Genomic DNA, 26,823 nt, shown 5'->3' on the forward strand with positions numbered 1-26,823 from the left:
TATGTGTGGCAGTTGATAAGGCACAGCAGGCAGCTTTTGTTCGATGGCGAGTACGATTACGATAGGTTTCCATAATGTGGCGGTGTTCGATTAGTTCGTCAAGTGAGTAGGTTTGTGTATTGCATAAATCGTCAAGTAGGTAGGCTTCGTTCAATTAGAAGGGACCTGACTTGAGTTAGCGAGGACAACTACCACAGTCAGTGTCCTTCAAAAGTTTGTGTGGCTGTAAACTGTTTCTGTCAATCATTTGAAGAAAAGAGAAATAGGAATGAAATGGAATGAAACACATGAGGTGAACGAAAATGGTAAGAAAATACGTAAAAATGGAATAAAAATGAGAGCAAAAACGAATAGAATAGAGGCTTGATATAGTCTAAATTCGTTTTACAACAGCATATTAAGCCCAGATTTCTGAAATTTCCCCATAAAAACTCCTTTCACTTTAACATCCAAGACACAAAAAACATATGCGTATATTTATTTAAATTAGACAATCGTAAAAACTTAAGTGACAATATTAACTAATTCTTATACATGTCGCAGAGGACCTTCTCCATGGGCGTATTCCCTATGGTTCGCTGAAAGAAGATCGATTCGATCTTATGTGAGTTGATCATGCGAAGAAGCGGAAGCATGAGCAGCAGACGACCAAAGCGAGCGATTTGAGCGGCGAATTGAGTTTTCGTGTGCTGCGAGAGCATGACCTGGGAATAGATGGAAATGGAACAGTTTAGATAGGCTAGGAGAAAGAGAGAGAGTGAGAAAGAGATAAACTTACATGCGCTTGATCCTGTAAATTCTCGATCTGCGCTGGATCCTTGAGGCCTCGGGTTTCGGGTCGGAAGAGCACGATTGCCTTGAGGCAAGCGAATTCAGCGGGATCTACGAGAACCGCTTTGTACTTGCAGAAGATTTCGTGCAGTGTACGCACATCGGCAGCTAACTAAAGAGTGAGAGAGAGAGAGAGAGAGAGATGTTATTGATGTTCCACTGTAGCTGTACTCCTCCACTCACCTCCTCTTTGCTAACACAATTATCAGCGTTCGCATTATTCTCCAAGTTATTGCAATGCTCGGCGACCGAGAACAAGGCACAGCCCGTGGGATCGAGTGGAATGCACCACTGTATGGCATTCAGCAGAAATAGCTCCGACCAGGACTCCTCCAGCAGGATGACCTGATCGCGAAACGAAAGCCTTGCAAAGCTGGGCAAATTCTTGGCCCACTTGACGGCCATGAAGAGCAGCCGCGCGCTCGTCTCGTACACCGTCTCATGCTGATGCGCATAGAGATTGGGCGACATGAACTGGGGCATTATGAAGCTGGAATCGGATCTGCTGCCCGTATTGGGCTCCTCATCGTTGGTCACGTCTATCGAGTCGTCTGCAAAGGAGAAAATGTGGAAATGTTGAGGTTGATAATAATCATAATGACAATTCCAATGATAATGATAATTCTAATAATGATGATGAAGAGAACGAGAAGTAAAAGAAGAAGTTAAGCAATTAGAATAACATTGAAAGTTATGAAAATTATATCTATAATGAAAAGAGTAATGCAAAATCCTCTAATCAATCTATTTATCCGATGGAACTCAAGCTTTCGTCCTTTATTCTTAAGACTCATCATTCACCATATCATTCTATGCTATGCATCCCTATACTATCTCTACTCACCATCATTATCATTCTCTGGCGTTGGGCTGGAGGAGCTTATGGAGGAGACGCTCCCGCCGGCATTGTTCTTCTCCTCCCTTGTGGCATCTGGCGCTGGTGAGCTGGGATCGATGCTGTGATTGCTGCTCGAGTTGGTGGAGTGAGAGATGTTGCCGCTGCTCGAGAGCTCCATGGCGACCCCATAGCCGCCCATCTTGTCCTTGGGCGAGTGGTGCAGTCCGGCCGCAGCAGCCGCATTGAACATGGGAAAGCTGCTCGCATGGGTCATGTGATTCGAGGCCAGCTGCATGGAGGAGCTGAGATGATTGTGGTGCAGCAGACGTCCCGTCGGCAGACTGCCCAGAGCTGTGGAGGACGAAACTGTGGTGCGTGAGACGATTGAGCGCGACCGAGCGAGGGATGTACAAGAACTTACAAGGCGGCGGCAGCAGGCCAGAGCCGTAGCAGGGCGGCGAGAGTAGCACAGGAGGTCTGCAAATTGGCAAGCGCGAGCAGAGAGAGAGAGGGAGAGAGAGTTATGCAAATGACAACCAGTGAGTGGGTCCACTATCATCAGCACATCTAGTAGGTCAACTCACCCGAAAACACCAACGGCTACGGCTGCCTCTCGCAGCGCACGGCCGTGCTCCATCTCCCGCAGCGTCTCCGGCCGTATAGTGGCCGTGTTTCGCGGCTGTCGCTCATTTTGCACCGCTGTAATTGGAAAACAAAATGCATAAGTGAATTGCCAGGCACCACTCGCACCACTCGCACCACTCGCACCACTCGCACCACTCGCACCACTCACACCACTCGCCCAGGCAACGCCCAGGCAAATTCGTCTGCGCATAATGAGAAAATGTCACAAAATGTCGCTTAACGCCTAAATGCCAAATAGTTTGGCAACACTGGTTGCGCGTGCCATCGTCACATCGCCACAGCCGCAGCCGGCGCTGTTGCCGCTCTCTGCGCTTCTCATTTGGCCGGGGGACATTGCTCGGTAAATTGGTTTTGTGGTCACGTGCCGCTTTACGCCCACAAATTGTTTTCCCATTTGTTTATGCAATTTTACCGCGACAACTCAATCTGTGCAACGTGTGCCACGCCCCGCACTCCGCACGCCTCCCGGCGCCACCTCGCGCGCTTTGCGGTAACTGTTGCCATTTTGCATATGGCTGGCATAATTTATGGCTCAATCGGCAGCGGGTGGGCCGAGCCATAATGAAGTGCGGCCTATTCTGAAGTTGTTAATAAGCGCACTCGACATCCGAGACGTGTCATGAGAGAGAAACCTAGACTATTGTTGCGGAAGCTGAGCGGTAGTGGGGCAATGTGAGCCGCGGATACGTGCTCGAGCTCATAAGTGCAAGGAGAGTATATTGGTTTGTGTGAAGTGTTTCTCTAGGAGTGAGCTTGTTTGCTAGAGAGTTGGAGTTTAGATCTCTGCTCGATGTATATCATATATGGGTATGGCATCCACGTCTATTTTAAACAGATATACATATAAAGTATATGCAATAGTCAAGACCTGGACTCTTCTCTTTTCTATCCTCTATTCTACAGTGAAGTAAATACAACAAAGACGCCTGCTAGAGGCGTGGTAATAATATTGTCATTGTGTAGATTTCCTATTATAAGTTGAAGTCTCTTAATCCTATAGACTTGAGATTGAGCAAATTTACATGCGAGGATTGCTAAGAAAATATCGCTATAACATAACTAAGTCTGCTAAAAAAATTGCTAAAAATAATGTTGCTATAATATAACTAAGTCTGGCTATGCCCCTCACTTATGTCCGATAGTTCCAAAATTTTTAATGTTCGATCTATTTCTGATAGCCTTTTGACTAGCCTCTGATTTCTGTATACTCAAAAGGATAGAGCCAGAAGTCTGTATACAATTTTTAGTTCAAAACAAACAGAACAATAAATGAACTATCAAGTAATCTTATAAATTACAAAATTTTCTTTATTATTATAATAATGACTTTATTATCTTGGGTTTTTTTTCACAAAGATCTTGAACCCTTTTTATGACAAACAATGAATCATCAAGGTACCATTTAAGTATATCTAAAATCTTAAATAAAATAATAATAAACTTTAAATAATTTAACTTCTCTACATCTCTTGCTTTTCAGGTAAGTCGAAATGGATTTTTGTCATAGCTGAAGTTCAATTAAGATTCACGACCTTACATTTGCCAACAAATTTGATTAGGAAGACAATAACTGAAAGCTACTTAGTAACTCCCCGCTGCACACAATGGAATGTGAGTGAATATGCACACATATACATACAGACACGCAGACTTGCGTATATGTATATTGTAACTATCTACCTGAACAACAATGCCGTGCTTTGTTTACTCAACTGCTATGGAAGCTGCTTAAAAATCTGTCAAAGACAACGACAGACAGCAGCAGGTAACAAATCAATTGTGTGAACAATATGTAAATAATGTGCACCACCCCAAAAAGTGAGCCACCGCGGAGCACACTTCAAGCCCCTGGGAGATGAGCAGGCAGGGAAGGTAAGCCAGGCAGCAGGAGCAGGAGTAGGAGCAGGAGCAGGAGCAACCCCCAAGCAACGTAAAGCTTTTCATAATATTTTCGTTGCGTGGGAAAGGGTTATGTGAGAGACAAAAAGAGAGAGGGACAGAGAGAGAGAGAGAGGGCGAGAGTGAGAGAGCGAGAGCAACGCATCTTCTAGAGATATTTACATTAGACACACTCGCACGTGTCGCCAGGTTTTCGTTTTGAGGTCATGTTAAAGAGCAATTAAACGTGCTTCAGTTCATTAGAGCGTTTAGACAGATTATGAATATGGATGAGGGAGTGGGGGAGAGTAAGAGTGAACGGGGTATATCTATACCTATACATATTAGAGAACTAGTTGCTACTAGAGCGTGCGAGTTATCGATTGATAAAGTGCTCAAAGGCGAGGACAGCCTAGAGAGTTAAGCTAGACTCAATTTGCTATATAGGACTTCCCCTGTTAATCATGAAATGAAGAGCAATTATACATCCATATGACAACTAGCTGTGCTGATTGATAGAGGAAGATAGATTAATAGACTACTCTAGTTATAACTAGGCTAGTTTTGATAGTCTAGTCACAGCATTCACCCTCAAACTTTTACTTCTAGGGTCTCTATTTCTTGTATCATTGACTACAAATTCAACATAGTGGGAATATTTATTAAAAGGCTTCTCATATACAAACTTAGAGAACCTAAAATCCCAAATTGAAAGTAGGATAAGGATCATTTACCATATTCCCAGGTATTTTAAGTGTATTCCAATTTACTCTAATAAATATCTGTTTCGCAGTTACACAAATGAGATGGCATATTCTTTAATGAAGATGGTATATTCTCTTACTTCCATTTTAAACTAATACTTCTGAGAAAGTCTATTTTTACACATTCTTTAGTACTTGTCAGTTAATGCAAAATTCATATTTTCATAGAGCAAAACTACTATCTGTAAAGGATCTCCCAAGTTAAATCAAATATCTCGAAAGTTGTTCGATTATATACTTTCTATAAAGGATTTCCCAAGTTAAATTCAACATCTCGAAAGTTGTTCAATTATACATCAAAATCACAAATTGTTCGATACTCTTTAACCTTATATATCTGATTAGATTAGCCCAAACGCACTTGGACTGCGCAACGTCCACTAAAATCACTGAAATCAAATTGGAATTAATTCACTTACCATCCTTGTTCATTCCCATTTGAAGGCACTTCTTGAGCCTGCATGCCTGGCACTGGTTCCTATGGGCCTTGTCGACGACGCAGCGACCGGTGCCCGCCTGGCAGCTGCAAAGAAAGAGAGAGTTGAGTGTTTAAGCGTCCGCAGGATAATTAAGTTAGACAGATGCCCAGTGTCAAGAATTGCAACATTTGTGAAATTTGGCTGGCAAGCGAAGCGTAAGCCCGCTCACTAGGGCCAAGTATCTGAGCTGCAGCGAAAATGCTATCTGAACAGCTGAGCTGCGTGTCTATTTTTGGCCTTTGTTCGGCATGTTTTGCGGCACTTGTGGCATTTTAATCAAATCACATTGACTGTCTGAAATCATTGCCAACCACCTCTTAAGCAGCAACAGCAGCCAGAGCAGCAGCATCAGCAGTTGCTCTCCCTCTCACACCCTCGCACTGTCGGCTGTTTAAGTCAGCTTTTGTCTGCCTTAGTCATCGTGCTGCGTCTCGCTCGCACTCGCTGCGCCGCTTTGTGCTGCGCTGCGCTGCGCCTGGCTTCGGCTCTGTCGCACTTGTTAAGAGCTTTTGTGCTGCATCCTTGTCGCACTCTAAGCCTGCGCCAAAACTCAAAATACAAAATGGCAAAGGTTCTTTTGGCTTACCCCAACCCCTCCATTACTGCTGTCTACCTCTCTCGCTCTCGCTCTCGCTCTCGTTCACCCACGCTCTTTGCGTGTCTCTCGCACTTTTTATTTGCTCTGCGTGAAGTTTGACTAACTAACAAAGCACTTAACTAAATGTATCCTTCAGATACATGTTTATGTGTGTGTGTGTGTGTGTGTGTGACCAGCCACTATTTGTGCCCGGAATATGCTAATTTTATGTTTTTCGTAAACAAATCACGTAGATTGAAGCCAGAGCTGTGAACTGCCTCGAGTCGTTTATTGATTCGATTTTTTTTATACACATTCTCTATGGAGTTTATTTGGCAAGAAAATAATGTTTTTTATGAACTTTTTCTATATAATTGATTAATTTGATTATGAGACTTGATAAGAGTCGCAAATATTTTGTTTGTTATACCGTGAGTGTATTCAAAATGGAAAATGTTTTTGTGAAAATGTGACTGGCAGTAGGCGTGGCAGATCCCATAAAGTATATATGTTTATATATTCTGGATCAGAGCGAAGAACTGAGTCGATACAGGGTTGTATACCTACATATATGATGTTTAGTATATATTCTATTGAGGTGTGGTATGAGTATCGTAAGTAGTTCGAACCATTTATAAGTATTTGCCTTTTAGCTTGTTACTTGATAAAACTTGACTTGATATAGCATATTTTACTAGCCGATTTATGTTTAACTTTAGTTGTTAACTAGTCTGCTTTAAATGATAACGATATGATTGTTAAATCGCATTCTCTTAATCTTTTTCTTGTTATAAATTTGTTTCCTTTTCCCTTTCCTTTTTCCTTTTTTCGACACATGATAGAATTTAAAATTATTTAAGTACTAGATTTATGCATATTATGTATATTATTGGGCTTCTCTTTGCAGATTTTATCTTGATTGAATGCTTGAATATTGTCAATAAACAGTTTACCGCCTTGCCTTCCTGAGGTAAGCTCAATGTTGGTCAACCGTAATTCTTTACTTTAAGTCTGCTATCCTTTCTCCGCTTTTCATGGTATTCAGAAATTGCCAGACAGTGAAAAGTTGAGGTAGTAGATATATATATATATATATATATATAATATTATATATACATACATACATATACATCATGTATGTGAACACCTACACACTGTCCTCTAGGCGTCCCAAAGTCTTTCAATTTTTAATAGATTCAAGTGTAAACTTTTACGCCCCCCTTAACTAAAGCAGGGCAAGGCAAGGTAGGGCAAGTCCCAGAGGCAAGCCTTGCCACAGCCAAATCAATTTTCAACTTTGAACAAACTTATTAACTTGTTAGCTCATGCATTATTCACACTTTGTGCAACTGTTCAGACAATATAAAAGGAAACACTCGAAACACTTCACTTTATTGAGTAATTGTCGGTAGTCGTTGCAAGATGGGTTTACGCCAGCTCTTTCCGGCGATGTACACGCTGCCGGACAAGTCGTCCGTCGAGTCGCGGCAGGCGACGCTCTACCTGCTGAACTGCATTTTTCTGATGGGCATCCGGACGCCGCCGCGTAGCTGTTGCCTCTTCTTCATCTACGTCTTGTGGTCGTTTGCCTTGAATCTCTGCTCCACCTTCTATCAGCCCTTTGGCTTTATGATCGGCTATGTGTCGCACCTGTCGGAGTTCGCGCCTGGCGAGTTTCTTACCTCGCTGCAGGTGGCCTTCAATGCGTGGTCCTGCTCGACAAAGGTGATCATCGTGTGGATACTCGTGAAGCGTTTCGATCAGGCCAATGCGCTCTTCGACGAGCTGGACAAGCAAGTGCTCGAGCCGGCTGAACGGGGCCGAGTTCATCGCGCCGTCTCGCAGAGCAACCGGATCTTCTTCGTCTATATGAGCGTCTATATAATCTATGCGACAACGACGTTCATCAGCGCCTGCATCAACGGCGTGCCGATGTTCCAGAACTATTATCCCTTCCTGGATTGGCGTGCTAGTCGCCTGCAATATTGGATACAATCGGGCCTGGAGTACTTCGCCATGTTCGGCGCCTGCTTCCAAGACGTGTGCGTCGATTGCTATCCCATCAATTATATCCTACCTCTGCGTGCGCATTTGGCGAACTTTGAGGAACGACTGAGAGGACTGGGTCACGATCCGCTGGAGAGTGCGGAGGAGCGGTACGAGAAGCTTATCGAGTGCATAAAGCACCATAAGCTCATACTCAGGTCGGCCTTCAGTCTCTCGGCATTGTAGAGGAAGTTGTCAAGTTTCCTCCTGCTCTGATCTTTCAGTTTCTGCGATACTTTGCGTCCCATCATCTCTGGCACCATCTTCGTGCAGCTACTCGTCGTGGGCCTGGTGCTGGGCTTTACCATCATCAACATTGTCATGTTTGCCAATTTCGCCTCTCGCATTGCAGCTCTCTCCTTTATGACAGCTGTCCTCTTGGAGACAACGCCCTTCTGCATCCTCTGCAACTACTTGGCCGACGATTGCATGAAGCTGGCCGATGCGCTGTTCGAATCGAATTGGATCTATCAGGATGAGCGCTATAAGAAGACCGTTCTACAGTTTCTGCAGAGTCTACAGCATCCGATTGTCTTCACAGCTGGCAATGTTTTTACCATTTCTGTGGCTACAAATTTGAATGTGAGTGGAGCTTGGACAATTGAAGAGAACTGATCTTAAATATTACATTTTTTGTTTTACTTGATCTCTTTCTGTATATCTATTTTTCTTCTAAATATTCCATCTATTCATCTCTTTGATATTTTACAACTCTTTCAGGCCACTAAGTTTTCGTTCTCGGTCTTTACTCTGGTCAAGCAAATGAATATTGCGGAAAAATTATCCCGAAACAATGGAGCAGAATAAAATTGTTGAAAATAAAAATAATATCATCGTAGAAATTTTATACGAATTATAAACAAAATTGCAAAGTTTAATGTGAAATTGATTGAAGGAAGAAATTATCAAAATTTTTAATCTCATTTATCTGTAATAGGGTTCTGACCGTGGATTTCTAAGATCTCTGCCGCTCTCAATCCATTAATATATCGATCTCTCAGTACTTACACCATTATTGACCTATATCTCAGACCATCTCTCTCTACCTCTTTCACGCTCATCATCTCATTCTTTCTCGTTCTTTCTCTCCCTTTCTCTCGTTTTCTCTCTATTTCCTCCACTAACTTTCTCTCTCCCTCTATCGCTTTCTCTCTCTATCTCTCTCTATATCTCTGCAATGTTCTATCTCTTTCCCACTCTCTTTACTTCCCTCTGTTGGTATCACTCCGTGTCCCATTACTGTCTCCCTAGCTTTGCATGTTCTTATGACCCTTTCTCTCTTGTGGAATTTTTTGTACTTATATGAAGAGAAGTATATGAACTTTAGCCATTCAATATATATTCTAAACTAAAACTATGTATACTAATTTTTCTTTTGCTCTTCGATTCCCCTTCTCTCCGAGTTTCATAAAGTTCTGATTGAAGGCAATTGATTATAATTGAAATTGTCTTAATGCAGCCACCAGAGACGAACATATATATATAAATATATTATATAGATCCTTTCTGGCGGCACATTGACTTCGCTGACTATCCAAAAAACAAGTCACGTAGCAGAAAAATAAACTCCTCGTCCTGCTTCCAAGGCTTCACCCCACCTCACCCCACGTTTCCCCGTCAAACTTTTGCTCTATTTTGCCTTCCTCCTTCTCGTGCCTTTTTTCTGTGCTGCGATTTGGTCCTGGCTTAGCTGTTGACGGTGGTTGGGTCGCTGGCTGGTTTGCCATAAGGGTCTCTTTGAGGGGAGGAGGCGGAGCAGTGGTAGGTGGGTGCGGCGTGCTCTGCTGGTGTGACGCGGCGGTCACATTTGGCCAAGTGTTTTGCGCTTAAGCCCTCCATATCAATCTCTGGGGACCGCAAGGATATAGAGATTTCGACATTTGTGATTTACCGCGCCAAGGATATACAGATACACAGAGGCTATACAGAGGCTATACAGAGTCTAAAGACATATACATTACAGAGAATCATAATTTCATGTTGACTCGCCAGGAATTTGTCGCCCATAAAATATGTGGCCAGGGGGGCGAGGCCAAGGGGGCTAACTATGCGCTGATTTAATGATAATTGAAAACGAAACTGAAACAAGTGCCATAAAATAAAAGCAAATTGCTTAAGAGCATGGGAATAGCAGAGAAAATTGGGAGGAATATGGGAATGTTTGTATATGAGAATTATAATAACAATCAAAATATTTCAGAAAATAATTTTAGCAATACTAGGATGAAGATACGATAGAGATATTGAAATAGACTATGGCCAATAAAGTTATATATCCCTTAACTAAACTTTGAAGTATAGCGAATTTTCATCAGCAGAGAAACTGAACAGGATTACAATAGACGATTTTTTCAAAAGGTAGGACTGTAAGAAAACTGTTAAAAATATTACTAATAATTATAATAATATATATAATAATATATATAAATATATAAAATAATATAAAAATATAGTACACATTTTAGTTGATAAATATAATAATAGTAAAAATTAAATAAATTAAATTCGAGCTACTTTTTCCTTTAATCATATTCAAAAGTTATATTCAAAAGTTAGGTAAAGAATCTATATAAAACTGTGCTACGCATAGCTATTCCCCTAACAATGCTCGCTACCGTTACTCACATATAGCCCCCTCGCCCCTTTGCCCAACGCTTGCCGCTAAAAGTGGCAAAAAAAAAAAAAAAAAACAAACAAAAATAAATCCGCACTTTAAATTCAATTACAATTTGTGCGCGCAGGCTTCAACATTTGTTTAACTTTAATTTTTAAATGGAATAAAATCAGAGAGAGAGAGAGAGAGAGAGAGAGAGAGAGAGAGAGAGAGGGGAAGGAAGGAGAGCGAGCTGCAGATGATGCTCAACGGGGATTTGTGTGGGCAAAGTCAAACGCATTCAAAAGTTGACGCTCAAATCCCAAAGATTTGAATAATTGTAATAAATTTTTGGGTAATCCGCCAGACAGGCCAGAAGGCACACAGCCAGCGAAGAACCCACCCACTTGCCAGCACACATACGAGCCCAAGTGGGTTGCTACTTTTACCTACCGATAGATGAGTTTGCGTCGCACGCTGCGCTTGAAGAAGCCCGAGCAGCCGTTGCAGGCGAGGATGCCGTAGTGTTTGCCGGAGCTCGTGTCGCCGCACACCACACAGATGAGTCCCAGGTTCTGGCCCTTCAGCCGTGCCATGCCCGATTGATCCCCGATTGAGCCTGATTGACCAGCAGCTGTTGCCGACGCTGCCGCGGCGACTGCGGCCGCTGCCGCTGCATTCGCCTGATGATTGGAGGCAACGGCTGCTGCTGCCGCGGCGGCCGCTGCGGCTGCACTGTGATTCCAGCTGAGCAGGCGACTCGGCGTCGTTGTCTGTGCCGCTATGCCAGCTGCCGGTGGCGCCACAGATGTGGCGGCCGGGCCATGTGGCGGCGGCGGCGGCGGTGTATAACAATGGCGCGCCGGACTGTGCAGCTCTGCGGAAGAGGGCAAGAAGAATGAAGAAGAAGGAATGAAATGAGAAGGAATTTTTAGTTGAGAAGGTATACTTAATGAGTTGTATAGTATATATTTAGTATATTCATCTAGTCTATAATATAAAAGCTATAATATGAATTATCTTTCCTAGAGGCTATAGAGTCTAGTACTTAAGCTTTGCTTTTCAGAATAAGTCTAAACATTGAATCTATTATCCCATTTAAGGTAGTCATATAAAATCTAGATATTCCAGATATATACATTTCAATATAGACTAAATATATATTGAATTTTCAGTAGCCAAGAGTTTTATATATATCTATAAGAAATATTTCAACAATCTCTTAAAAGCAAACTTGGCTAACTGAAAATCCCAATCTACTCGAAAAGAACAGTTCAGCAGACACTTAAGTCAAATAGTTAAGTCCCGCAACTGTTAAGGTTTCTGCGCCCGAGACACACACACAAAAAAATGAAGGGATATGCAATAAAAAATCACTTATGTAGTTCATTTAAATTAAATTGTAATTTGTCAAAAGGTTTTCGCTCACACTCCCTCGCGCGCTCCCCTCTCTCTATCTAAGTTTTTTCGATCTTATCCGAACGCGCGACGACATTGACGCCCTGTAATCCGCAAAATATATTTACACATACAATTAGGGTGCCATTAGGACAAGCAGACCAGACAGAGAGGGGGGGAGAGAGAGAGAGCGAGAGAGCAGGTTCTGGCTGCTGTGGCATTAAATTTGCCACCGGGGACAATTGTTTAGCCATCACACCCTAATTTGATTGTAGTTTTCCATTCTGATTCGGATTTTGATTCTGATTCCTTGATGCACTTAACCTAACCCCCGACCAGGCACAGGACCTGAACGAGGACCAGTTGATAGATATTCTGGCACACATTTGTTACACTCGCCACTTGCCAGTGCGATGAAGCGTTCCAGAATCTGTCCGTAGGCTGTTTGGCTTTCATGCCTTCTGTCTATGGTCTCGACGTTCCAACTGTGGTCTAAGGCCCTCGGATTAGCGTCATATGCTTGCATTTTACCCCCTTTTGTTAATTTTTATGAGCTCGTTGAAATTCAGTTTGACAAAAGTGTTAAAGGGCGCCGTAGATTTCCTTTCCCCCGCCTTTCCCCCATTCCCTGTTCCCCTTATTTATGTTATGAATTTTTCGAAAATTTCAACTCGCATCTTAATGCAATTGATGTGATTATCCCAAATTGAATTTGTTTGCTGCGAGTCAATTTGCGGCTTGATTCTTCTTTGCCTCTTTCACTTTTCTCTTTGAACTTTTGGCATCTAATAAATATTTTTATTAAATCAGATTTCATTAAAGACGAGTGGAATGAGTTCTGTTGTGTTTTTGCTCTAGCCTTGATTTAATTTTGATTTAATTAACAAGCAAAGTGTGGGCGGAAGCGGCCAAAAAAGGATCTAATTAATTGTGGCTTTTTTTGCACTTTTTTTTTACTTTTTTTCCTTTCGTTTTAGTAAAGAAAATTGCAAAGAAAAATTGTGGAAAAAAAGGTGTAATTATGTGCATTTACACAAACAATTTGTTGAAGTGTGTTATGGAATTTTTATGGAGTTTTTATATTCACGCAATTAGGATGTAATTATAAAAACATGTCTTGTTTTTTTTCATTCATATTTTGTAATATTTAATAAGGTTTATTAAAGCCATACGCGGTACTCCAGTAAACCCTTTGAGAGCTTATTCACATTGTGACATCGATATTCATAAATTTAATTTCGCATTTTGAAGCATACTTTAAGGAGACTCTTGAAATGTTTTAATTGTATATTTTTTGCTCCTTTTCTTTCATCTATAATCTTTCTATTCTATTTTTTCTATATTCCTTTGCTTTTTAAATATTTGTTAACCATTATATACATATACTATAATAATATTTTGGAATAAATCTTTCTTTCTCTTTCTTTGAATCCGTGCAACGATCTTCTTGTTTCGTGTCCGATTTGTGATCTATGATTTGTCCTACTAGACACTATATACTCATAGTTTTTGTAAGTATATATATATGTATATTTGTAAACTAGTAGGACTAGATCACAAATCGGTCACCAAACAAGTAGATCGTTGCACGCATATATGTATATTATATAAGGAGGAGCTTCTCAAATCAATCTTCTCACAGAATTGTTGGTTCAATAAATCAAATGATGATGCTGATCAACTGTTTGATATAGAGTTTCTCAAGCCAGAGATCATTCTATGTACATGATCAATGATCAATCTTTAATCAATGTTAATAGTTTAAGAATCAAAACGCGTTATAATACAATAGTTTCCTTTCAGTATAACTAAGCACTTGTCAAGATTTAGTCATATATAGGCAAATCTATCAAATTTCTCTCTTTTATGTTTTCTATTTTAAAATTTCTCATATGCCTTGCGGATGTTGCTGCTATTGTTAAGGACTATCTCGTCTCTGATAAACAGCATTAGCTTTATCAGTTGCCGGATGACACAGCTTCACAGCTTAAATTAAAAATATCATATCAGCAATGCATTAGTTTTCACACAAATGATTAATTTCTGATTTTTTGAACTTTTGTAAATTATCGTAGTTTTCAACAAATCACAATAGATTGTATTAGTATACCTTGTGAAGCTGGACGCGTGTCCGTTAAAATTTCTTCCTTATTCATAGCTAAATAAATGCCAAAAACAAAAACAGAACAAACACGATTTTCAACGTTGTTTAAAACTTGGTTTTAACACATTAAATTCGCGCAGGAGTTGATATTAATATTTATAATTGTTAATTAGACACTAGAAGCACTTTTAATTTGATGCACTACACAAATTCATTTATTTATATTTTCTAGATGTTAGATTTGTATTTATTTGTATTTGTAAAGCGACGGCACTGAGCGGGTCAGCGAGTGGCTCGACTGGCTGCACCGACGGCAAGGACTACGGCGATGATGATGTTAACGTCTCGATGTACGATTTCAGATTTATCATAAAACCATGACAGAGGCTAAACACTGATGTGTCCAGTGCAGCAGCCGCCGTGGCAGCAGCAACAGCAGCGGCAGAGCCAACAAACAGCCAACCCCAAAATAGGATAACAAAAAGAAAAAAAAAAATGGAAAAGCTGTAGATATAATCCGCGCTCGGTGAGTGGGCAGAGGCTGGCCATGAGTATGTATGTGTGTGCTTGTGTGTGTGTGACGAAACAAAAAGCACAGCAGGCCAAACCACCCAACCACCCACCACCCAGCATCAGCAGCAACAGCAGCAGCAACGGCAGCAACGGCAGCTATAAGAGCAGAGAGCAGCAAGCAGCAGAGACGCTGGCAGCAGCATAACCTAACCGCATGGCAGGCAGCCAGCCCACTGTAAATTGTGGGTGGGCTAGGGCTGGCTGCCATATTACGCTGCGAGGACTTTTAGTGGCAACTCTGGTGGCGCATTTGCTTGTTGGCTTGCTTTGATTCGTTCCTTCTTGATGCTGCGGCCGACGTCGACGCTGCTGTTTGAGCGTAGGTAAGCCAAGCCGCAATCTCAATCTCCCAATAAACACCCGAGCAGCGTTCTCTCTTCGCTCACACACACACACACACGCACGCACACGCATACATACACACTCTGGCCGCCATCATGACGTAGCAGCAGCTGTAGCTGCAATGGAGTCTATATGGAGCCTCTGCCTCTCTCGTCGCCTCCTCGCCACACGCACTCTCTCTCTCTCACACACACACACTCTTGGTCTGCTTCTTCTGCTGGCGCAGCTGCGCGGGGTGTTCGCTCACATAATCGTCTTGGGTTTTGACATTTTGTTTTTGTTTTGTAATACCTTCTGTGATGTTAGTGCTTTCGAATTCGCCCCCACCGCTCCCCGCTCGGCCTTCGTCCATGGCTCGCCTCGCCAGTTAACTGTAATTGAATTGAACGGCATTCGGTCTGCCTGTGGCCTTTCGCTTACGTTTCTTGTTGTTGTTCTCTTTCGGTGTTCGTTTCGCTTTTCCTTCATCTTTCTAATGTCGCAGCCGTAAGCACACCAGATTTATGGCCAAAACAATAATGGATAGACATCTGCGTTTACGATATTGTTTCAAATTAGATTGTATCAACTTATTCGATTACGTCAGTTACAATAACTTTGTTGTTGTCTGCTTGTTTTGGGTATATGTAATAAAATTTTGGAGAGGCGACTTTATCAAAACAAAGTAATATTAATATGAATAATAATAGAATGAAATAATGTTGATGTTTTATAGAAAAATAAATTATAATAAGAAATACTCAAATAATAAATATATAAATTCTGAAAAATCATCAAATAAAATATTTATAATATTCAATAATATATATATATAAATTTAACAAAAATAAATAATAATAAAAGGTAAAATATTTCAATTTAAAGTAAATTTTAGATGCGAAACATAAGATATTAAATATTTAAAAAGTTCTTAATATAAACAGAAGTTTAACAGTTGATTATAGGCTCATATATATTATAAATATATGAATACATATATATAAATACATACACATATACAAATACATCCAACTTAGCTCATAAAGCTAAGCATAAACATAGCCATAAGACCTTTTATTTTTCAAAACTAAACCAAACCACACACACACACACACATACACATACACTGACATATTTATGATTTGTTTATTTAATTTCCCTAATTGGATGACATCATTATTTCAAGTTTCGCAGGCTGGAGGCAACGGCAATGGCTTGTGTGTATTCAACAATGCTTAAAGCCGAGCGCCATAGGCAAATCCAATAATCGATAAAAGTTCATCCGGCCACATCCTCTTAGCGTGTCCTCTTTTCATTCTTCTCCTTCTATTTTTTGCTGTTGCTCTTTTTGCTGTTGTTGCCGTTGCTGTTGTTGTTGTTGTTGAGGCTTTTGCTGCGCTTAATACGCCAACATTAACTTTGTAACAAATGAGATGTCGGAATACAACAATCACCTACCAGCTCCTACACACTCGCTCTCAGCCAGCCTCTCACCCGCTCGCACTCAGCAGCCTGCCGCCACTCGCACACTCGCACGCTCATACTCTCTCTCGCACTCTAGCTCGGTCGCCTAGCTGCTGGCTCGCTCACGCGCTCGCACTCTCTGCCCAGTGTTTGTTGTGCTTGGGACAAAAGTGAAACGAACGCAAAAGTCAAAGCGCTTTGCTCTGGCGCTTTTTTGGCCACGCCCACGCTTGTAGGAGGAGCGAGCGAGAGCGTTATCCTGTAATATCCGTGCATCAAAAATGCCTGCCAGCAAGCGAGCGAGATAGCTACCAGGGCAGCCAGCGCGTGCGAGTGGGACGAATATAGTCGAGAGGGTTGGTTCTTGACATTTGAACGGGCGACATCTCTTCTCTGCCAGCATACAGAACGAATTCGCATGTGTGTGTGCGGGTGAGTGTGCATGTGTGTGTGTGTGTGAATGGGTGTGAATAAGAACTGTCTTTTATTTTCACTTCGCTCCTTGTTATTTTTCCCTTTTTTTTATTTTTTGTATGCTGCCATTGTATTATCAAGTGCAGTGCACTTTATTTAATCAATCAAAATTCGCAAATTTCGAGTTTATTTCGCAGCGTTCATTTCAGAAGTTAAGTGGGGATTTTTTCAGGGGCGGCAAATTATGTAGATATGCATAAATATGTGAAAATAATAAAATGTGATTAAAAATTTGCAGTAATGTTATTTATTAATGACCCTTTGGTTCTATTAGTTAAGATAAGAAACTGGTGTATATTTTAATTGGAAATAATATAACTATTTCAGTAGTTGTAGAAGTCAGAAGTCTATATTATCTTATCTAATCAGCTCATACTACAATGCTTGATAGCCAACTGAACATTGCTCGTTTCATATCTGAGTTGGAAATCTTCCCAAGATTTGCACGTGATACTTTCTACTCGTATGTTCTCTATACGATTCTCTTTATCTCTATGTCTACACTTGTATGTTTAACTTTGTCTGTAGAGACCTGTATGGGTATCTATATTGCTGAAACTTATTGAGTTTATATAGATACCCAGAAGTTTAGTTGGAACATGGCAAAACGATATAAAATCTTTTATTTTTCATAAATTAACCCATTTTCAGTCTCATTTCAAGTTATATATCAGTCAGATATATATTTCATAGTTATCTGGAAACCAATATAAGAGATCCACTGAGGAAAACTGTTGCCCAATCAGCCAATGTCTATACCCCAAGCTCGTCATCTCTTCATCACATCGCTTGTATCTGTTTTTGAGATCTTCCAAATGTTTCGCTGCACATTTAATGCTTGAATTATTTTGGCAAAGCGGCGCATCTTCATTTTTTTATTTGATATACAAATACAAGTACAAATGCAAACATTGCGGTCAATGACACGTGCCAGGTAGACAGAGGTAGACGAATACCAGGTAAATTCAACCAGAAAAACCCGTTTAGCATAAACAACGAACAATTTAAATCGCTTCGTTTGGCAATTAATTGCTTGCTCGTCTTTAGTTAGCGACTGGCCACGCCCAGCGCTCCCTTCTCGGGGTCATGGTGCTGACATATTTACTTTTTAGCTCGTCAATGACAGCAGGACAGGGAAGTTGATGGCTGGAACTTGAAGTCAAGCTGTTTGGCAATCAGATAAAGTGATTGACGGGTTGGTTTGAGAGGGGAGGCGAACGGAAATATACATAGATGAGTAGTTTCTGGAATTGGGCAATACGAGAGGAACATCTTAGCTTCTAAATTCTTGTATATATGTATATTTAATGTACACATGTTTTGTTTATTGACTGCAACTGAGATGGAAGGACAAAGAGTCAGAGAGAAATATAGGTAGATGATTCCCTTATATGCTAGGCAATCTATACCGTAGCACTGTCCTATTTCTGATATATCTATGAAAATTAGATTGTTTACTAAAATCTGTAAAGGGAAAAAATCTTATAATATGATACTGAAGAAGAAATTTAAAGGCAGAAAAGAATTTCCCAATTTATCACACACCACCCTAGTTTCAAGAGTGGCGAAGCCAGACATACATTGCCGAAAACTATTATCTGCTCATAAATTTACTTGTATAGTTTTTATTTATTTTATTTACTTAGAGTAATTTCTCATTAGGTCGTGGTAAATGCTGAAATTATATCAATGGAAGGATAATACACATAAGACTTCAAACAACTTCTATCCTAAAATTTCAGAGAGCTCGACGATAACCTATAGTATAGATCTTTCAGAGCTATAGCGTAAATATAATATAAAATGATTTAAAACAGCTATGAAAGTAGAAAATCGTATACTAAATAGTCCTAGAAAAAGGATCTAAGAACATAAACATGCTTATAAAATACATTCTAAAGAAACTATATTTATATAAGCTGAATAATGAACCCTTAGAAAATTATACTCATGGCTCTTATAACTACATGTATATATATAACCTAGGCATCCCACTCACTCGGTTTACCCACACTAGGATGACTGTAAATAAAAGTAAAATCAAGATTGTGGTTGTTGTTGTTGGGGAAGGCACAGTTACTATAACTTATATTTTCTCGTAGCAGGCTCTAATTAAACTAAAACAATTCGGTTTGTGTGTTTCAAGCATTCATTTTCCATCGGTTTTCGGTTTAGTTTATGTCTCTTTACTATTATTTAGTTGAGTTTTCATTTTCGTTTTTATTGTTTTGCTGTTTTAATTTGAATATATATTTTTGTATTTACAATTTTTAATTATTTTTATTTTTACGACTCTTGTGTTCGGTTCTCAAGTCAAATAACAGTTGCAATAAACAAGCGTTCAACTTAATTGCTCTCATTTAATATAATTTACAAGAAAAACTTACTTAAAGCTAAGTCTGCGTTTGTTTAATATTTACGTTTGCTGTGCTTACTTTTTCTTGTTATTTTGTTGTTGTTGTTTGGGTTTTCTTTTCTTTTCGTTAACTTTTACTAGTGAGAATATTGTTTGATTAAATTATACATCGTCTTGTTTATATATATATATCAGTTATATATATAGCGACTTCTATAGATATACATATGTATATATAATTTCTGTTCTGTTCAATTTTTATGCTGGGTGCTTAATGATTTCTTTGCTTTTGTATAGTTTTTTTTTTTTATGATTTCTATTTTGCTTGTTTTTTTTATATAAATAAAAAATATAATAATTTTGTTTTTCGTTTCGAATAATACATATATGTATATATGCCATACAAAGAAAATACGTTTTTGTGTGGGTGGCTGGGGAGGGGAATCTGTGTATATTATGATTCTCATAATTTATGATTAGACGTCAACCACGTTAGACCCTCGTAGAGCCCGTCACCGCTTGTGGCACATGATGGCTGGACATACCAATTGCGATCTCTTATTCTAGTTAAGCCTAGTTTTTCCTGGATTTCATGGGGTTTCATTGCTGCAAAAGAACAGACATATATACATAAATTATATATAATCCAATTGTTATTGTATAGACATTACCATCAGCTAGATCCTGTTTATTAGCAAATATCAGTATAATGGCATCGCGCATCTCTCTATCATTAATTATCCTATGCAGTTCAGTGCGCGCCTCATCTATTCTATCCCGATCAGCGCAATCCACAACGAATATCAGACCTTGTGTGCCTGTATGTGACATATAGAAGTTCAGATTAGTTGTATTTCCATTATATATTGATTGTGGTTTGTCTTACCTGTATAGTAATGCCGCCATAGCGGTCGAATTTTATCCTGCCCGCCAACATCCCAGACATTGAATTTAACATTCTTATACGTAACGGTCTCCACATTAAAACCAACCGTTGGTATCGTTGTTACTGATTGACCTAGTTTCAGTTTATAGAGAATCGCTGCAAATGTATTAAACATATCATATATCAGTGAATGAAGTTGATCAAATTACAATCAAAACTTAATTCCTATTTACTAAGGGTAAATATATACAATAAACAATTAGTCTAGTTTACTCACTTGTTTTGCCAGCAGCGTCCAAGCCGAGCATAAGAATTCGCATTTCTTTGTTGCCGAAAATTTTTGATAATAACTTTCCCATGATGATGTGTCATCCATTAAACGTTGGCCAAACTGCAAGACAAATCAGATTACTATATACACATATGGACAGAGAGAGATATTGCAACTCGGGTCAAGCGGTCAGAGAGCTATACAGAAGTTGCCAGCGAAAAAATGTCATGATAAATTTCATTGTAATATAACTGCTATCAATTTTATTATTGTATGTGATATAAGCATGCCGCCACACACGCACACATGTACACTCTATATATACATATGTGCATGTATGTGTACACACAGTCACACACTTATGCTTTTAGCATAATGCGTCAACGGAAGTTAAGAGCATTATTTTGCATAATAATTCAACTTACAACGTTTAAATTCAGAGAGAATTTATCGCTGCCACACACACGCACACACACAGGCAAACACCAGACACACACACACGAACGCATACAGCAATGGCACACAACTCAAGTACAATTGGGCACACACGCATACAGAGCGATCATAAATTAAACAAATATTAACTCAATGGGAGCATTCAATTGAGTTGAGCTCGGAACTCTCTCCGTGCAGAAGCAGCTGTCATAGCCGGCCTGGCGGAGCTGCATTCGTTTCCTGCTCCTTCTGATCCTTGGCAACCAAGTAACATTCAGCGTGTGTGTCACGTCACATACACGCCCGTACACACATACAACACTCACACATACGCACGCATACACACCCAAAATTCTAGACGACGTTTGTTGGTGGAGATTACGCTGCTCAACGTTCGACGCGCGCCTTGGCCAGGGCTTTTACCATGTAGCGTTACAACACGTCGCGCTCAAATTGTGCATACAATGCATTTGCATGGAAAACAAAAACAAAAAATACTACTAAATTGTATTATAAACTATAACAACAACAAATTTTGCACTAATGTTCTCATATTTGTATGCGCTGAATGTTTTCTTGTATTTTTTTTTTATTTTATTTTTATCAGCGTTGCCACCGTGAGAAAATATATAAGATGTGTACACACTCTTGCACTGTCGAATGGCAGCGCCGTCAGTGTTGCTAAATGAGCACCGTTCAATTGCTTAGCAGCACTGCTGCCAATAGATGGCGTAACAACAAAGAGCATTTATTCGCTTGGTCAAATGCTAATCATCTATAAGCACAATAATAATATAGAAATAATATAACAAAATAATGGAATTAAGCTAATTACAAGAAGTGCAGACACAATAAAACATGGCTGGCATCTACACCAGGGAGGCGGTGCGCGTCAAAGTCAAGGTATGCTATTTTTTTCTCTCCTGCTGTGGCAGACAGAAAACAAAGACAACAATTTTCACCCGTTCTCGCACACTCTCTCCCACTCTGTCGCCCCCCCTCCTCTCTCGCTCACACCCACGCGTAGAAATGCGAGGCAACGCGTCCGCCAGAATGGCGCAAATTTTCGGTGGATCCACAAATAACAACGCTGGAGGTACTCTACTCACTCCTAGCCAAGGCCTTCGATATCAAATCGGATTTTTCCATCAAATACAAGGCCTTCGATCCAGCTGGCAATGAAATCTATTTGGCCGTACTCTCCGACTGGGATCTGGACGCTGCCTTCCTACGCATACACAATATATCCATACAGACGTCGTCGGAGCCTTGTCTCATGCTGCAGATTGACGTTAAGCCGTTTACCGTTGTGCGCGAGTGTGAAACGGAGACAACAACAATGACAACAACAACGGCAACAAACACGAGCAGCAGCAGCCGAGTGACTGGCACCGCTGGCTTCTCGGCTAGCGTGTCGCCGCTCCAATCGCTGGGTGTGTCGCAGAAATATGTGCAGCATATGCAAACGAAATTGCCAGGACTGATCATGAATCAAATGGAGAAGACATTCTCCATTGTGCAGAAGGCCTTCAACCTATCAGATGAGCATATGGCGAACTTGCCCCCGCGTCCGCCCATGTGCGACAGCGAATTCCGTTTGTTTTTGGATGCACTCGGGCAGATTCAGCGTCGCGACGAGCTGAGAAAAGTGATTTTCCTGGGTGGCATTGAGCCCAGTTTACGTCGCGTGGTCTGGAAGCACTTGCTGAATGTCTATCCGAGTGGCATGCACGGATTGCCTCTGGATGGGCATCAGCGCATGGAGTTTATGCGTCGCAAGTCGGAGCAATACTACAGATTGCGCGACAACTGGAAGGCGGCTGTGCAGCGCGGATCTGTGGCGGGCGAACTGGCCTATGTGACGAGCATGGTGAAGAAAGATGTGCTGCGCACGGATCGACTGCATCCGTTCTATGCGGGCAGCGACGACAATCAGAATATAGCCTCCTTGTTCAACATATTGACCACGTACGCGCTGAATCATCCAGTCGTTAGCTATTGCCAGGGCATGTCCGACATTGCCTCGCCCCTGCTGGTCACCATGAACGACGAGGCGCAGGCCTACATCTGCTTCTGTGCGATAATGGCGCGAGTGCGCGGCAACTTTATGCTCGATGGCATTGCCATGACCCAGAAGTTTGCCCATCTGACGGAGGCGCTCAGCTTTTACGATCCAGAATTCTGGGAGTATCTGAAATCACAGCAAGCCGATGATCTGCTCTTCTGCTATCGCTGGCTGCTGCTCGAGCTGAAGCGTGAGTTCCCATTTGAGGATGCTCTGCGCATGTTGGAGGTGCAGTGGAGCTCGCTCTGCTACGACAATAATAGCCCCAAGGAGCTATCTCTATACGAAAAGGTGCGTTCGGGAATAATACGATATCAGTTTATTGAGATAAGACAAAATATAATATTTTGTCGGAGATTAGATAGGATTGAGGTATAACTCTGAAGAGATACGATGATAGAGCGAGTTCTTATATAGGCCCAAGATAGGTTTTTTTTTACCAGGCCTTTGCAATTGATTAGATTTGATGCTAAAGGTCCAAAACATATTTGTAGTCAAAAAAGTGAACTATATGCTATATGTGTTTGTTTTTCAGAACAGATCTTTTCAAGGTCTGCTTCTAATAAGAGCCAAATGTAAATTATTATAGAAACTGCTTACACTTGCTCGTAAAGCCGACCCTCAAGTTGTAGTTGAAAATAGGTTCGTTGGGATATTAATATTGATTTTTGGAACAGATGTAATAATTACTGTAAGCAGTTGCTAAATCCAAATTTCTATATGGAAAAGCGTAGGATATGTAAATATATACATTTTTATAAGAATATCCTCTGGGAGTTAGAAGAAGTTTCTATAAAATATACCCAAGTTTCCTATCTTAAAAGTACTTCTAATGAGAAATGCTCGTTAAAGTCTGCTATTTATTTATAGTCAACTAAAAATAAACAGGTAGACTCACGATAAGTGACATACAGTATAGCATTTGCAGATCATATGTACATGAATCATAAGATATATAGAATGTATACATACATATATTCTCATACCTGGCTAAAAGTTTCAATTTGCATCCTCTCGACGAATGTTGGGTTGAAATTAATTAACGCACTGTAGGAAAGCCTTCCAAATAACAAAGTTCTAGACTAGATTTATTAAATTTGTAAAGATTTTGTGCGTGAGTGTTATGTCATGACAACCTTATATATTTATAATTGGATTTAAGAGAAGATCTGATATAATTGGACTTAAGAGGCATTCCTATTAACCATACAGATTAGAAATGACTATACAGAGGACGAGCATTCTTTATTGCTCTTTTAACTATTCTTAACTAGTTCCAATCCTATATCTATATTTGAATACTATGTATACTATATACTGATTTTATAACACCAGGAATTTGTGCCCATAACGGAAACCTCTGCGCCCAACAGTGCCAGCACGTTTTCCACATCATACAGCGCCACGCCCACAAGTCCATCGTATCTGCTAACGAAGCCGCGAGAGAATCCCTATACGAAAGTTTGTGCCTTGCGCAGACAGAGCTCGTCGGCGTCGCTCAGTTCGTTGAGCTCCTCGCTGGGAGCTGCTAGCAGCAATGCCTTGGACAACTCGAAGCGCTTGAATCAGAGTCTGGACGACAATATGTCGAGGCATGCAGCGCGAAGGCAGCGCAGGATTTCGGCGAAGGCGCATCAGAGCCTGGATGAGTCGAAGATGTTGGCGCTGATAGAGGGCGGCGTGGCCGAGCAGAATGCCAGGTCGGTGCAGGAGCTGAGCGCCAGCGAGGACACCGATGATGATGTCTTTGACCGCAAGGAGCAGCTGGTGGGCTCGCCGCCGCAATTCCATGAGACGAATCCGTTCAAGGACGATGCACAGCAGCCAAATAATAATTTGAACAATAACAATAATATAGCTACACTGCCCGCTAGGGTTTTCCTCTCATCAACATCATCTTCCAATTTCGGCGAGGAGAAGGCGCCACAGCAGCAGTCGCAGGAGCAGCAGCAGCAGCAGCAGCCATCGGTCCAGGGCCTGGCCAAGCTGCAGCAGAAGAATATTATGAACGTAAGCAATATGATAGCCAAGCAATTGGCCACGAATGCCAGCACGGTGAGCGAGAGCGTCAAACGCGTCAGCAGCACCAGCGGCGGACATTTCAAGGATCTCAAGGAGAAAATCGCGGCCAGCAGCCGCATGGGCATCTCGTTCGACAACGACGATGCACCGCCAAAGCTGGTCAAGAATTTCAATGAATTCCTCAATTTTGCAGCGATCAACAAGAATCGCATTTCGGATCGTTTGGCCAATCAGCTGCAGATCAGCGAGAAGCCACAGAAGGAAAAGGAGCTGGGCAGGCCGGTGGTGCAGTTGACCAAAGGCGGTGCACTGGGCAGCTCATTGGATGAATCGGACTCCTCCTCCATACCAGAGACCAGCTGGAGTGCCTCGACAGCGGCCACGGCCATACAGCAGGCGCAGGAGCAGGAGCTGAGCAGTTATAGTTTGCAATTGGATTTGAATGCTGTGTCGCCGGTTAAGCAGGAGCAACAGCAGCAGGCGCAGCCGCCTTTCGATGAGAGCACGCCCGATCAGGATGGCGATCAGGAGTATTATCCCATGACGAATGCCATAACGCGCGAACTGCGCTTGGAGGCGGAGAATTTGGATCGTCAAGTGTTTGGCTTGCCCTTCACGGAAAAGCAAATAAATACAGCCCTGGCCGACGATATCGAATATGAGAAGCTGGACAAGGACACGCTGGACATGGTGGATGATCTCAAGGAGAATGAGATCATCACGTGCCCCGACGTCAGTGAGCTGCATATGAGAAGGCGTCAGCGGCTCGCCGCTGCCAAGAGCAACAGTGTGCAGCCCGCCCAGACTGATGCGCTGAATCCCTTCATAGACGAGAGCCAGCTAATGGAGGGCGGCATGCGCAATAGCAACAGTCTGCCCGAGGTCATCATGCCCATCTCAACGGAGCCGAACCGTGTCGAGGCACCGACGCTGGTGGAAATAGCAACAAATGCGGATGACGAGAGCGCCTACAGCGCCTACACACGCTCACCCCAGCGCAGTCCGCTGAATGGGCTGAATAGTACAGCGGCTGCTCTGCCCCCACCGGGTGAATTCGGGGGCGGCAATGCGTTCCTTATGTTCCTCTGCCTAACACTGCTGCTGCAGCATCGCAACACCATTATTAAGTCGGGCATGGACTACAATGAGATAGCGATGCACTTTGATAAGATGGTGCGGAAGCACGATGTGACGCGAGTCTTGAATCAGGCGAGGCGCATGTACTTTGAGTACTTGCAGGCGCAGCGGAAAAAATCGACAGCAGCAGCAACGGGAGCGGGAGAGAGAGCGGGAGTGGGAGAGAGAGCAGGAACTGGGACTGGAGCTGGAGGTGGCGCGGCAGTCGGAGCAGTCAGCACAACAGAAGCCACAAATATATAGCCAAAGCTAGTATGGAGATTGCGAGTGGATCAGGGCAAAGCTTAAGCGGAGTTGGCCGAGCTTCCCTCTCTATATACAATATTATATATGTATATATATATCAAGCTTAGAGATCAAAGGATAAGAATTGTTTGACATTTATATAGTCTAAGGATTACAAAGCAAAGATATAACAATGATGTTGTTGGCTAGTCAAGGAAAAGTTAAGGATCATAGAGGAAGACTTCCCTAAAATTGATGAGATCATAAAGCCAACGTTCGACTGAGCTGTTGTTTATTTAAAGGAAAATATAAGAACTCGCTTGAAATAGCGATCTCACATATATAGTCTAAGCAAATGGATCAGAAAAGCGAGATAGAGATGGAGAACTTGCCTGACTCTCTTTATAGATATATCCAAAGGATCAAGAAGGACAAATCCAT

The 26,823-nt window shown here is 41.5% G+C and overlaps 4 protein-coding genes across 8 annotated transcripts; 2 read left to right on the forward strand and 2 right to left on the reverse strand.

The window, feature by feature from the left end:
• Positions 1-441: 441 nt before the first annotated feature.
• On the reverse strand, positions 442-15,396 carry Hr51 (photoreceptor-specific nuclear hormone receptor 51). 2 transcript variants are annotated; one of them, XM_089262593.1, is made up of 9 exons: positions 14,160-15,396; positions 11,105-11,528; positions 5,376-5,479; positions 2,254-2,368; positions 2,091-2,146; positions 1,676-2,035; positions 1,015-1,382; positions 779-943; positions 442-704 (listed from the first exon to the last, which is right to left on the reverse strand). In XM_089262593.1, exons 1-9 carry the CDS (start codon positions 14,203-14,205, stop codon positions 522-524), a joined length of 1,821 nt encoding a protein of 606 aa, XP_089118719.1. In that variant the 5' UTR covers positions 14,206-15,396; the 3' UTR covers positions 442-521. The 2 variants fall into 2 exon arrangements, with proteins under 2 accessions (XP_089118719.1, XP_017959779.1); XM_018104290.3 differs by having other exon boundaries at positions 1,676-2,020; positions 14,160-15,393.
• Positions 7,352-8,882, forward strand: LOC108652647 (odorant receptor 42a). Its single transcript, XM_018102836.2, has 3 exons — positions 7,352-8,216; positions 8,283-8,640; positions 8,779-8,882. Exons 1-3 carry the CDS (start codon positions 7,435-7,437, stop codon positions 8,863-8,865), a joined length of 1,227 nt encoding a protein of 408 aa, XP_017958325.1. The 5' UTR covers positions 7,352-7,434; the 3' UTR covers positions 8,866-8,882.
• A 3,794-nt stretch (positions 15,397-19,190) lies between the features above and the next one.
• On the reverse strand, positions 19,191-24,143 carry Arf6 (ADP-ribosylation factor 6). Of its 4 annotated transcripts, none has more exons than XM_030382132.2 (5): positions 23,985-24,143; positions 20,505-20,618; positions 20,228-20,383; positions 20,013-20,159; positions 19,191-19,947 (listed from the first exon to the last, which is right to left on the reverse strand). In XM_030382132.2, exons 2-5 carry the CDS (start codon positions 20,584-20,586, stop codon positions 19,805-19,807), a joined length of 528 nt encoding a protein of 175 aa, XP_030237992.1. In that variant the 5' UTR covers positions 20,587-20,618; positions 23,985-24,143; the 3' UTR covers positions 19,191-19,804. The 4 variants fall into 4 exon arrangements, with proteins under 4 accessions (XP_030237992.1, XP_017960590.1, XP_089116965.1 ...); XM_018105101.3 differs by lacking the exon at positions 23,985-24,143 and adding an exon at positions 21,280-21,544; XM_089260839.1 differs by lacking the exon at positions 23,985-24,143 and adding an exon at positions 21,280-21,519 and having other exon boundaries at positions 20,505-20,695.
• Positions 21,641-26,721, forward strand: LOC108654048 (uncharacterized). The gene is made up of 3 exons (XM_018105089.3): positions 21,641-21,836; positions 21,961-23,289; positions 24,334-26,721. The coding sequence occupies exons 1-3, from the start codon at positions 21,792-21,794 to the stop codon at positions 26,398-26,400; spliced, it is 3,441 nt and encodes a 1,146-aa protein (XP_017960578.1). The 5' UTR covers positions 21,641-21,791; the 3' UTR covers positions 26,401-26,721.
• The last annotated feature ends 102 nt before the right edge of the window (positions 26,722-26,823 follow it).

Source organism: Drosophila navojoa, chromosome 5, assembly GCF_054131105.1.
Source record: "Drosophila navojoa isolate 15081-1374.11 chromosome 5, UAZ_NAV_1.0, whole genome shotgun sequence".
NCBI classification, from domain to species: domain Eukaryota; kingdom Metazoa; phylum Arthropoda; class Insecta; order Diptera; family Drosophilidae; genus Drosophila; species Drosophila navojoa.